Below are 13,666 nucleotides of genomic sequence, written 5' to 3'. Positions count from 1 at the left end.
TTTGCAAAAGGGCTGTCAAACAGCCCTGCATTGGGCTTTTGCTGTGCTTGTGTTCCCATCTGGGGAATTAACCTGCACAGCCAAAACACATTCAAACCTGATGTCATCTACCTGTTGAAGTGGCACCAGTTGATTGGCAGGTAGACATTGTTTCTTTAAAAAAAGAAAATGGCCTCACTGGCTGAATTTCATCCTCTAGCAGGCCACATCCTCTATAATCGAGCACGCATCATCATCCTGGATACTGCCTTACCATACAGAAGCATAATCTCTCACCACATGAAATACTTGCTCTTTCTGCTTATGAAATGGGATATTGACCAGCCGTGATGATCAGCTGGGTTGTTTTTTTTGTGGCCCTGTCTCTTATTTTAGAGCTCAGAAAATGAGGTTCATTTTTGTCGACATTGCCACCCTGTGTCACACGGCCATCACTGCATAGTGTGCGACAAGGGCGGCCTATGCTCACTTTTCATGTCACAGGGACCTCATGGGATGTGGTGGATGGCACCAAACAGCAAGTCCCGCTCACCTGAAGCAGGGTTCTAAGATTGGGCAATGGCCAAGGTCTCATGGCAGAAATCGCCAGGGCATGTGGGGGATCATTTAGTGCAGGGGATGGGAACTCCTAACTCCAGTAGATGTTGTTGGACTCCCAACTCCCATCTGCTCCAACAGCATTTGGAGGATCACAAGTTCTTCAGCCCAGATTTAGTGGCATCTGTGAAGCGCTGGGGCTGCATGCTTCATTGCTGACTCCTTGGTCCACCATCCCTACCCATGTTCCCCAAAGCTGCAGAGAGCTCCCAAGTTGGCCCATTAATCACAGCATAAAGGGGAGGGCATTGGGACAGAATCTGAACAAAAGGTGGAACAGAGTCATGATTGGGAGAAACTTTTGCGGTTGGTAGATGAAGGCCTTTCCCGTCACAATGGAAGAGGGCTGGAGAGCATATTCCAATCTGAGTATCAGCCCTTCTGCTCCATGGCAAGATGGCTAGGATGAAATCGGAACAAAATCACACTTGATGCTGAGGCTTATTCACAAGTGACTTTGATGTATTTCTTGCCTGGGAACACTCAGTCACTGCCATGAAAATGTTTAAAAAAGAAAAGAAAAAAAGACGAAAGGTAAGCTGGCTTGACTGGGAGCATATTTTGGAGCTAGAAAAACTGTGCTGAACACAAAGGTTTGTTGTGCAATTTTGGTCTCTCTTCAGTCCTGGAACCGGGTGTCAAATCATCCTGTCTTGTCTTACTAGCCACAGTTGCAGCACAGAGATAGTAAGAAATAGGCAACGAAGGCTCCTTCCATGTGAGATCGGCGCGGAACAAAAATGGCCTTTGCAAGGCTTGTCCATGCCTGTTCCTGTGTTGGCTTGTGGGCAGGAAAAAACAACAACCCATACACTGACACTGGCTAATTTGCAAAGCAGCCCTTTTTATAAAGGGCCCTTTTGATCAATGATTGCCGGTGTTAATGTTTCAGTAGGCTATTGATTTCTGCAGCTGCTTTTTGTTCCCTGAATTTATGCACGATGGATGGGCTTTCAGTGGCGTGCACACACTATGCATGTTTGATTAAAGTTCAATTGACTTAGACTCTCCCTCGCAGTGAAGCCGGGAGCTGTTTTGCCTCCCCTGTTTGGAGAGCCAAAGCTTTCTCAGCTTGTCCTTTTGTTTGTGCTCAAGCTCCTGCCACCCAGGCAGTCACCAATATGCTGCTGCTAATCTTCTCCGATTCACTTCACTCCTGCATTTAATTCCTTTGCTAGACATGATAGCCTTTGATAGGAGAGGCCACTAGGAAAGCCTGGGGTGGGATTTGTGTGCCTCTGAGCCTGCTGGCAGAGGTTTCTAATGTGTGCATAATGCGTTTGTGTGTATTTAGGGTTTCGGAGATGGATCGAGGGTTGTTCTCACAATTCACAAACTTGGGTTTTCAGAGAGGTAATCCTAATAATCATTCATTAAGTGTTTTTATTCTAGATTTTCATGCTGACCTTGCAGGGTGACTTGTTCAGAAATGTGTGTAATACATGCATTTATTACCTTATAACTGTCTCAAGGCAATTTACATATCAGATAATTTAAAAAAGGTAAAGGACCCCTGACAGTTAAGTCCAGTTGTGAACGACTCACTTTATAGGCCGAGGGAGCCAATGTTTGTCTGCAGGCAGTTTTTCCGGGTCATGTGGCCAGAATGATTAAGCAACTTCTGGCAAACCAGAGCAGCGCACGGAAACGCCATTTACCTTCCCACAGGAGCAGTACCTATTTATCTACTTGCACGTTGACGTGCTTTTGAACTGCTAGGTTGGCAGAGCTGGGACTGAGCAACGGAAGCTCACCCCCATCGCAGGGATTCGAACTGTCGACCTTCCAATCGGCAAGCCCTAGGCTCAGTGGTTTAGACCACAGCGCCACCCGCGTCCCATCAGATAGTTAGGCACTGTTAAAAACGCAAAAAACAACAATACATTTAAAATAAGCCTTGAAAGTTTCAAGTATGTGTTAGTCACCCTATGTAGAGTGTTCACAAGAACCCTATGGGTTTCAAAGAGCATCACTCTCACAGTTCCCCAAATTTACATTATCGCCTTGGAAGGTGGTAGACTTTCTTCCACTGGAGATTTTTAACAGAGGTTGGATGGCCATCTGCCAAGGATTCTTTAACTGTGATTGCTGCTTTGCAGGGGGTTGGACTAGATAACCTGTGGAGTCCTTTCCAACACTACAGTTCTGTAATTGTAGGTCAGCCTAATCTTAATTAAGGGCTTTTATCATTCCAGCTTTTGCTTGATAATGGGGGGGGGGCTTATCCACACATGCATGTAACACATCACTCAATGACATAACACCTGCTGGCAGGCACTCAAAGAATGTGTGAAGGTTGGCATCCTCAGCCCCACTTGTTCCACCTCAGCTTTCCCAGATGTCACATATGCAGTCATGGGGCACCAACTGGCAGTGGCGGACTAGGAAAAAGATCTTCGGATTGTCCTTGGTAGCAGATGAAAATGTCAACCCAACATGCAGCAGGTGTCAAAGAGTCTGTTAGGAAAGGGATTAAAAGTAAAACCTACTGATACCTTGGAATCTGTGGTGCAGGGTATGGAGAAAATAGAGAGAACTTTTCCTCCCACCATCCTAATACCAATGCTCATTGGGACTGTCCAATGAAGGCGGACTGCAGGGAGATTCAGGACAGGCAACAGAAAGTTTTTCACACAGTGCGTAGTTAAACTATGGAATTTGCTACCGCAGAATGTAGTAATAGTACATACAACGTAGACAGATTTAAATGGGGCCACTAATCATGATAGCTGTATCCTGTCTCCACTGTTTGAGACATTATGCCTCTGAATACCGGTTCCATGGGTATCACTGGTGCAGAGAGTCCTGCTATCTCACTCAGGGCCTGCTTGTGGGCTTCCCAGGGGCATCTAGTTAGCCATTTTGAGAAAAGTCCCGTTCAGGTGCTCAATGAACATGCAAGGGCATAAAATGTGTTGTGGGCACAGAGTTACGCACACTGTTCCTGCCACCAGTATCTCCATCCTCTCTACTTTCCCACGTTGAGCAGGAACATAACATAAGCATTTAAGAGCCTGGCTGCTGTTTTTAAAATATTGTGAGAATACAGGGTGATAAAAGTTGCAGGCTTGTAAGGAATCATGGAGGTGGGGGGTAAACAATAGCGAAATCCACCCCAGTCTCTCTCCTCCTCCCCAAAATAGCACAGTAACATGATCAAGGCCAAACTGATCTAGATTCATACTCATCGGGGCCATATATAGGACCATTGTCTCAGGGCACCCATCTCCACACCATCCCAGATACAGTTAAGTTGTTGGGGGCTTAATCAGGCCGATCTTCCCTGCCCCAGCCAGCCACCCTGCTTTTGCTGCTTTTCTGCAAATGATGCCCTGAAAATTCCATGATTCAGCTCCTTCAAGAGCTCAGTTGTATGCGGATTTGTTTTACCTTGTGTTCAAGGGCTGCTTGTCAGTAATATCCATACTTTATGTATATAAACATTAAGCATTGTGCTTTTAGATATGAGTGGTATGCCAAGACTGACAGCTTTAAAGGTGGTTGTTTTTTGTGTGTGGTTTTTTGCACATTGGTTGGTTACAGTGGACGGTCATCAGCAGGTTTCAAGGAAACTGAATTATCTGGATGCCCTTCTTACATTTTCTAGTTACTGTATTAACATCCATAGTGTCTGCCTCAATTTCACACATTGCCCTGGGGAACATATGTACACAGTGATGCACAGCACAGTAGCCTAGAGACTGACTCTGGAGGTCTCTGGTTTAGATCTCACTGATGCAACGAGCTCACTCTTTAAATCTCAGCCTCAGCATCCCTACCAGCTTACAGGGTTGTTGTCAGGATCCCAAGTAGATAATGAAGACCTTTGAAAACTTTAAAATGCTTTGCAAATGTATAGCTGCAATATAGGGTTGCATCTAAGTTCAGCTCAGAGTAGACCCATTGAAATTAATATCTCTTAAGTTAGTAATGGAGATTAATTTCAGTGGGTTTACTCTGAGTAGGACTGACATTGGCTACCGCTGACAGTTAGTGTTTGCCTTGTAAAAATGCACAATCTCCAATCTGTAGAATCCCTTGTTCGTAATGCTGTGCCGTACACAGTCTCCATACCTACCTATAAATGTTCATGCCTATTTTCCATTCTGCTTGCTTACGTAGTCACAGCTAGCACACACACACACACACTCATAGGAAACGGAGTCCGACCTCTGATCTATCTAGCTCAGCATTGCCTGCACTGACTGGCAGCGGCTCTCCAAGGTTTCAGGCAGGGGTCTCTCCCAGACCTACTGTTGCCATTGGGGACAGAACCTGGGACCTTCTACATGCAAATCAGTTGCTCTGCCACTGAGCTGTGGCCCTTCCCCTACACACACGCGTGGACACACAGGCTCCTTTGGGTCAGTAGGTACCAAGAGTTTATGTAAGACACAGAACAAGGCTGAATTCTTTCCAAAATCAAATGCTTCCCTGTTGTTTCTCCACGGCTCCTGGTGTCACATTTCGCGTCTTCCAAAAGCCTGAAGCCATGTTGCCAACCCCTCGCAGGAGCTTTCCAGGTTCACATTTCCACTTAGCGGTACCGCTGCTGGCCTTCCGCTTGTGGCTGGGAGTTTCACTTGTGCAAAGACCCGCAAGACGTGACCCAGGGAGCATAACGGGTGGAGGTTTATAGGAATTTTTAGATCGCATATAGGTTCAAAGAGGGACCTCCTCCCCGCCGCCGCCGCCTTCTCTTGTGGGCAATTGAGGTGCATTTGTTCTGAGGCTGGCTTTCAAGAGGCTTCCTTAGAACACCTCCCGTTCCCTTTGCAACTTGAAAGAGGCAGCGCCTTTTACCCTTGAGGCAGACAAGCCGCTCGGAAATGATGGGGTTTCAAAGCAAAGCGAAAGGAGATTAAAACCACACACTGCGCTTTAACTTGACATTACATCTGCTAGTTTGAATATCATCTACTCCAGTTTTTGAACGTAAGCCAGCTTCATTACGCTGCGGAATTATCACAGACTTCTCTTGGCATGCGCTTTTACTGCCTAATTATCTTAACGTGGCTGTATATATTCAGATTAGAAAAGAATAGATTGCTTTAATACAGTTTCGGGTGCTGTGGCTGTAGCCTTGTCTTTAATATGTTTTAATCTCAGGTGTGTTCCCCCTGCCTGCCCGCCCGCCCCAGCCACGAGTCTTAGGGTGGCTTATTTTTTAATATCCAAATATAGCATAAAGCTGTGTGTTCCTCCCTTTTGTGATGGTAATGCCCTCCAATACCAAACAGTAAAATCTAAGTAGCAGCTTGAAAAAGGAAAAGAAGCATGACTACCTTGTATAATATCATTTGGGGCAGGGGCCTATGCCAAGTCTTCTAATTTGCCATCCCAGCCCCAGAAACTAGGCACTGTTCTTCAGAGATTTCCTTGGACGATCAATTTTTTTAAAATAAAAAAATCTTTATTGTCTTTCTTTCACTTCAAATGGCTCTCCAAAGTGGCTTACACAAAACAATGAAATATAATTGCATTAGGGCTGCTTCTTCCACCTCTTACACACCAGTGGCATCTAGCTCACAGCTGGTTTTAACTTTGCAGACCCCTCTTAGGTTGACTCTTGTGGTTTTCGGCAGGCTGTAACAACCTTGTGCTCCTTTTACAATATCCTTTGGCAGCATGGTTCTTCCCCATGCAACCTGCCCTCTCCACCGTGCTGGGTTGCTGCCACGGTTGGTCTTGTGTAGAAGCATCTTGATGTGGAGAGAGCAACCGGAGTGTGCAGATTCCCCTTGCAGAGACGGTGATGCTATTTGCCTCAATTTATCTGTTACCTTAGCAAGAAAGCAGTGATATCATTAGCGCCCACTGGGGACAGGAGTGCTCCCTGGCCACCTGCCCCTTGAAAGCAGCTGTGCTTCAGTTCTCCAACACACTCCAGCCACCCCTTTGGGGGAAGCAGCATAGCTCGGAGGTGAAGCACCTGCTTCTGCTTGCAGACAGGTACCAGGTTCATTCCCCAACATCTCTAGCCGTGAGGATCAGATATGTGGTCGTGGGAATGGCCTCTCCCTGAAGGAGCTGGTGTCAGCTCCCCTCAGCCCCAGCCCAAAACCAGGCTGGCAAAGGCATTGCAAGATTAAGTGGGGAAATCGTCTGGCCTGGTATAAGTCAGCTTCTTGGATCATCTGTTTCCCATTTCAGGGTTGTGTCCGGCTAAGTTCTGCTCCACATTCATTGAAGTTAATGAACCTAAGTTAGTCGTGGCCTTTCATTTCAGTGGGTGTGCTCTAGAGCAGTGTTTCCCAACCACTGTTCCGCGGCACACTAGTGTGCCGCGAGATGTTGCCTGGTGTGCCGCAAGATGTTGCCTGGAGGGAGGCGGGCGAGTCGGGCGGCGAGAGGCGGGGTGGCGGCGGCGAGGAGAGGCCGCCCAGCGCGGGGCTCTCGCCGTCTGCCTGCCTGGCTGCCTGCGAGCTCGGCGGGCAGTGCCTCCGTCCGCAGCGCCCGCCTCGCGGCTCTCATTCCCTGCCCCTGCCAAAGCTCACCCAGCCAAGCCGCGCTCTCCTTCCTGCCTCGCTTTGCTGCCTCCTCCCCCCCCACCCCCAAAGCTTGGAGGTTCCCCGGCAAGGGGGAGGGAAAAAAATTGAAACTTACACTTTTGTGCGTCCCTCCCGGCGTGGCGCTGCGCGCTGACGTCACGGGGCTGTAATGGTGGTGTGCCTCGAGATTTTTTTCATCAAACAAGTGTGCCTTTGCCCAAAAAAGGTTGGGAAACACTGCTCTAGAGTAGGGCTAGCATCAGATGCAACCCACCGATAAATGAACCCCAAACCCCTGCACTTTTTCTCTTTTCCTGGGTCATTTAAACATAAGAACTGCTTTGCCAGGTAAGATTAAATCTGCTTGCCCATCTCTCTGTTCCCAGAATTGGTGGTCCAGATGTCTCTGGGAAGCCCGCATGCTGCTCTGACAAACCTTGTGATTCTTTCTCCTTTTCCAGGGAGAATTGATCACCTTCTATTACTACTGGAAGAAAACCCCCGAAGCGGCCAGTTCCCGGGCTCACCGCAGGCATCGGAGGCAAGCCGTGTTCCGGAGAATTAAAACCCGAACGGCTTCCACTCCAGTGAATGCTCCCTCCAGGCCCCCCTCCAGTGAATTCTGTAAGTAGCAGGCTTAAAAGCAACACATTTGTCTCTTGTTTAGATGCATGGGGCTAAAACAGAAGGTAATGGCTCTTTGCCTATGACCGAACGCAGCCGGGAAAATGGAGTTCAAGCCCTCGGCTGCGCTCGCCCTCTCAGTTCATTATCCCTGCGGATGGCAGGTGCCTGGGATCAGCAAGCGATTGGTTTTGTGCTGCACGGGAGCAAGCTCAGGCAATAAGCTGCTGGGGAAATAATAGGCGAAGCTTCACCTTGGCTATCGAGGCGATTATGTTTGCCCCAATTTGCATGGGACCGTTGCACTTAACTCCAGTTCTATCATTTGCAACATAGAACAAAGGCCCCACGTTCAGAACCCCAGAGAACCAGCCACAGTCTGTGTGGCATGGACATGCAAATGCATTGCTCCTGCAGAACAGCCACTGCTACAGGTGCCACGTAATTCCCGTTTCCCCTCACACACACCCCAGCCAGTATAGTCAATGGTTAGGGATGATGGGAGTTGCAGTTCAGCGACATTTGGAGAGCCACGGACGGGTTCCTCACTCCTGTGTATTGGTTGAAAATGGGGATACACTTTGTGCGTCTGATCAAAGCTTTTGTGGCACAAAAAATCCCTTATCTCTTTCTTTCTTTAAAAAAAAAATTGTACACCACTTGACTATAAAAAACAACGCTCAAAGTGGAGTAAAACAATAAAATTATAGGCAAAAACAACTATTTGAAACATTCAAAAGATTAAAATCGGTGGCAGATTAAAACATTCACCAATATTCTACATAGCTGGGTAGCCTCGTCTAACAAAAATGCATTTAGGAGGTGCTGAGGAGAGTGCAGCGAAGGCACCTGTCTGCTGTCAATAGGCAGGGAGTTCCAAAGTGTAGGTGCTGCCACGTAAAACTACCTATTCCTTATAAGCACAGAACAGGTATTCCAGCAGCCTATTGTGGGGGAAACGCAGGTTCTCCAACTGTGGTTTAGGGATAAAATGTCTGAGCAGGGATGAGGAACCTGTGGCCCTCCAGTTGTCCCTAGATTACAGCTCCCCTATTCTCTGACCACTGATCCTGCTGGCTGGGGAGGGTGGGAGTTGGGAAGCAAGCATCATTGCTTGATTCAACTTTGCATCAGCTTATTTATCTGGTTCCATCTGTGCAGGGTGCGGGTAAGGCCGCTCCCTGCCTCAACGGGATCTTACAGTCTTGAATAGACACACGGTCTGCTTTGCAGCCTAAAATGGTCATCCTCCTTGGCCATGAGCCGTGCTGGGCTGGGGCCAATGGGAGTTGCAATCCAAAAACATCTGGGAGGGCGGCCGGTTCAACCATCCCTGCATTAGGTTGGGCCAGAAAAGTTCACCGCTCATCTGTGCCCTCCCTTAAATATCTGCCTGCCAACTTGGGCTAACGCTGTACACTTGAAGCAAGCTCCAGCCTATTAAAAGCGCTACCACAACAAATCTGTTAGTCGTGAAGCTGCCCTCACGTCTCTTTCCTTCCAGTTTTTTATTTTTTATTTTTAATGGATGGTTCTGCTGCTGCTGCAACAAGATGCCACAGGAGGAGCAACGCCAAAGGAGGGGGAACTTCCTGACTCCTAAGTTATTTGCTCTACCCTTCTCTTCTCTCTTCCCTCCCTCCTTTCTGTGCACTTAGTGGATCTGAGTTCAGCCAGTGAAGATGACTTTGACAGCGAGGACAGCGAGCAAGAGTTGAAAGGCTACGCCTGCCGCCACTGCTTCACCACCAGTACGCACCTTTGCATGGGGCTGGGTGCGGGGACTCTTTTTCCAGCTTGAGGGCCACATTCCGGTGGTGGGTGAGCCAGAGGCAAAGCAGGGAAGAGCGACAGAGGTGGCTCTTTATCATTGCACAGTAGAAGCCAGAGATTCCTACATGCACATCTCTCCGTGCAGGCAGGCGACAGGCATGAGAATTCTGAGGACCCAGGCAGAATCGCTCAAAGAGGGTGTGGCATAGGGCTGTTGAGGAATGAAGCCTGGGAGCAGGGGGTGTGGCCTGGGGAGAAAGTCCTGAGGGCCAAATAGAGAGGTGTGGAGGGCCGCATTTGGGCTCTGGGCCTGAGTTTTCCGTCCATTGAGATACTGTTCTCTTCTCTCAACCAGAGTGCCCACCTTAACTCAAGGGCTTACTGGAGTCAGGGATGTTTTCTTAGGCCCCTTGTACCATTGTTGCAAGTGTAGCAGAAGCCCTTGTCATCCTTAGGTGAGCTTGTCTAAGAAACTGTACCTTGAACCGCCAGGACTAGAAAGGAGGGCTGCAACCTCCCCTTATGGATTGTCTACCCCACAACCCGGGGAGGTTTTGCTTTTGTGAAAGACTAGGAAACTGTCTGCAAGTGAACTAGGAAGGGGAAACTCACCTGTTTTGTGAAGCTGCTTCATCATCCCTTCAGTACCCGTATAAGTCAAGCCAGAAGTAATATCCCTGTAGCGCAGTTTGAAGGAGCATATAAGTATACGTTAGTTAGCTGCTTTGCACAGCTTGTGTCTCATAATGCTAACGCTCTCTGTCCCCTCCCCAAAAACAGCCTCCAAGGACTGGCACCACGGCGGGCGGGAGAACATCTTGCTGTGCACAGACTGCCGCATCCACTTCAAGAAGTACGGGGAGCTTCCCCCCATTGAGAAGCCGGTGGACCCGCCACCCTTTATGTTTAAGCCTGTCAAAGAGGAAGATGATGGGCTCAGCGGGAAGCATAGCATGAGGACAAGGCGGAGTCGAGGCTCGGTAAGCTGCCTGAGACCTGCCCTGCAACCTCGCTGCCAAGCTGTAGGCAAAGTAACAACTTCTGGGCCTGAGCACTGTTAGGTCCTGAATCAAAGTACCAGATATCCTCTACACACACCCTGTGATACACCTTCTCTCTCTCTCTCTTGCTTTTTCTGATGGCTAATCTTAGAGGTAGGTCTTAATGGAGCACAGTAAAGAGGCTGTGTCTTGCCAAGAGGCTGTCTTCCCAGTGCTGACCGTCAGTGATTTGTTGAGGCAGCCTGCCCACCGAAGGGGAAAGGGATGTAGAGAGATGAATCATACACATAAACCTGCCTTTACCAAGTCAGGCTATTGTTCTAGCTAGCACAACGTTGTTCTTGTGGGCAGCAACTGAAGCTGGGACTTTTGAACACAAAGCTGATGATCTACCACTAAACTCTGACCCTTTCCTTAAGACCTAGGAACACAGGAAGCTGTGTTATACTGAGTCAGGCCCATTGGTGCATCTAGCTCAGGAATGCCTGGACTGGTTCTTCAGGGTTTCAGTTCAGAGTCTCTCTCAACCCTCCCTAGGAGAGGCTAAAGATTCGACCTGGGATGTCCAGAATGTAGAGCAGAGGCTCTAACCACTGAGCTGCCAGGATTCCTCTTGGTGTAGCACCCATGAACAGTTTCAGAGAAGCTGCCAAATTTTACTGCTTGGTGTGTTTGTGGGTTTGGAACCACTTCGAGGATCTGTACATCGACCAACTTACCCCTGTAAGCAAAACAGGCAGGCTCCCCTTCCCAACGCCATCAGAGGCAGAGGAAGGTGGAAGAATGTTTTAGGTGCAGCTTCTCATATAGCACTGACTGGTTGGGGTTGTTGGCCGCTGAGCTTCCTCTTTGCTTACGTCTAAGCAACCCCCTTTTTTGTCACATCAAGATACCTGCCAAACACCTTGTCAGGTTCCACTGTCGGCTCCTTGATTTGGCTTCATCTTCTTTCTTTCTTTTTTCTTCCTTTTAATGATCTCTCATTATCCAGACAGATGCTAAATTAGGAAGGGAGCAGATGAAACACTGCTAATTGTTGCTGTATAATCTTCCCGCCACAGCAGAAATCTGCAGAAGCCATTCACAGTTGTTTCAGGAAAACCATGGGCTGCCCCCAAGCCCTTCTTCCCACCCTCTGAGACCAGCTCTCTTGTATTGTGTCTCTGTATTTTTAAAAACCTTTATTATACCAATTATTTATATAAGATGGAATAATAATAATAATTTTTATTTTTACAATACTTTTAAAGGCTGTGGTGATATTATTATTATTATTATTATTATTATTATTATTATTATTTCAGTGTATTTTTAAAACTTAGATTACATGAATTCTTTTTTCATAAGAAGATGAAGATGATGATTCCAATTAATTAGTCAATTGCCGTATTAGGAGACTTCAGGTGACTGAGATTTTTTTTAAGAGCACAAAGTTCAACATAAAATCATGGGGTGTGGGAGATACTGCATTACATTAAAATCCATACAATAAACTTGTAAAGCACACTCAATAAAACAGCAGCCAAAGCATATCATCCATATGCAGGAAAATAAATCTTTAACGTGCATGATGGAATGAATGGGTCACAGCTCAGAGAAAGGCTGAAAAAACATGGGCAAGCTATTAAAATCTGAGAAGCAAGGCGGGTGCCCATCCTCTGGCTGCATCCAAATATCACAAGAAATACAGAGCAAGGCGGCCTTGTGTTACTGGTCCAGGTTTTTGTTGAGCTGCCCAGTTTCCATCAGGCTGCAATAATTCAGTGGAAAAGGTTTTACTCTGTGCAGAGTGCTGCTCTCAGGGAAGAAAAGGAGAGTCAGAACAGATCAGCTTAATTAGCTTATAAATACCGTATTTTTCACCCCATAGGACGCACCGGCCCATAGGGCGCACCTAGTTTTTTTGGGGGGGGAAATTGTTTTTTTCCCCCGGCGCAGTGCTGGGGCGGGGGAAGCCCGAGCTTCTCCCGACCCCAGCCCCCAGAACAGGCTGCTATCCACAAGCCTAGGGAGCCCGGCGGGAACTCCTGCGGGCTCCCAAGGCTTGCGGATAGCTTCTTGAAGCCTGGAGAGCGAGAGGGGTCGGTGCGAAAAATACGGTACATAACATGCCAGTGGTTATCCCGTGAGTAAACATACTAGGTGTACATGATTAGCTTGATCATAGTGCTTCTTCTCTTCCCTTGCGGCTTGGACCATCAACAACAATAGGGTGTCCTTCTTGCGTTTTGCCCCGCTTTGAGGGGGGAACACCAGTGGCCTTGTGCTTTCAGCCCTCCAAAGCTGAAATCGAAAGAGAAGAATTGAGGGTGGCTGTAGAGCAGTGCCCTGTTTGCCTGCCGGTGATACTTAGGATAATAAGGGAGCCTTTGCCAACAGAGGCCCTCTAGATGAGTCCCATCCCCAGCTAGCTGGGGTGATGAGAATCGTAATCCAAAGCATCTGCAGGGCCCACAGCTGGGATGGGGTCTGGGGGAGCACAAAGGAGTTGACTCTGTGTTCTGAGAATTGGATCCAGACCCAGCTGGTCATACTTTGGCCCCAGAGAAATCCATGGCACTTAAGCTGTTGGTGACTAACTTGCCCGCTAACTTAGCTTGGACCCATCTGTGAGAGTTCCTTGGTGTGAAAACCAGACAGTACCACTAAAAGGAAGGGTGATTGACCAAAGATGGCATGCATGAGGAAATTCCATTGAGGGGGGAGGCTTAAGTTCTGTAGGGATACCCAAAGGCAGCCTTTGTCACGCTTCCTGTCCTTCTCTTTAAACCAGCAGATGTCGACACTACGCAGCGGTCGCAAAAAGCAGCCAACCAGCCCTGATGGTAGAGCCTCCCCCATCAACGAAGACATCCGGTCCAGCGGCCGCAACTCCCCCAGCGCTGCCAGCACTTCAAGCAATGACAGCAAGGCGGATTCGGTGAAGAAGTCCACCAAGGTGAGTTTTAGCTGTTCCCGGCCCATTTCCTGGTAACTCGCCGGAGAAGAGTTCAGGCCAAGACTTGGCAGGTGGGCAGCATCAACATCCAAGCTAGAACTTTCCCCACAGCGTCTAATGCTGTATCCCAGGTGTGGAGAACCAGGGGCTTCTCCAGATGTTGATGAACTTCAACTCCTGTCAGCCCAAGCAAGCATGGTCAATGGCCAGAGGGACAATGAGAACTGAAGCTCCGCAGTAAC

At 48.1% G+C, this 13,666-nt stretch overlaps 1 protein-coding gene across 19 annotated transcripts in view; it reads left to right on the top strand.

Moving 5' to 3' along the window:
- The window catches only part of RERE (arginine-glutamic acid dipeptide repeats), a 357,369-nt gene that overhangs the window by 322,929 nt on the left and 20,774 nt on the right, over window positions 1-13,666 (top strand). For 15 of the 19 annotated variants that reach the window (XM_081201368.1, XM_081201373.1, XM_081201372.1 and 12 more), the window contains 4 exons: window positions 7,550-7,712; window positions 9,371-9,463; window positions 10,266-10,465; window positions 13,260-13,424. In XM_081201368.1, the coding sequence (XP_081057494.1) occupies window positions 7,550-7,712; window positions 9,371-9,463; window positions 10,266-10,465; window positions 13,260-13,424 (621 nt within the window). The remainder of the gene's footprint in view (window positions 1-7,549; window positions 7,713-9,370; window positions 9,464-10,265; window positions 10,466-13,259; window positions 13,425-13,666) is intronic. The other 4 variants (XM_081201384.1, XM_081201376.1, XM_081201370.1 and 1 more) reach the window with 1 other exon arrangement.

The sequence above is a fragment of the Podarcis bocagei genome (assembly GCF_964188305.1).
Source record: "Podarcis bocagei genome assembly, chromosome: 7".
NCBI lineage: Eukaryota > Metazoa > Chordata > Lepidosauria > Squamata > Lacertidae > Podarcis > Podarcis bocagei.
The sequence above is the reverse complement of the archived record's forward strand: the minus strand, read 5'-3'. Positions and strand labels throughout refer to the sequence as shown.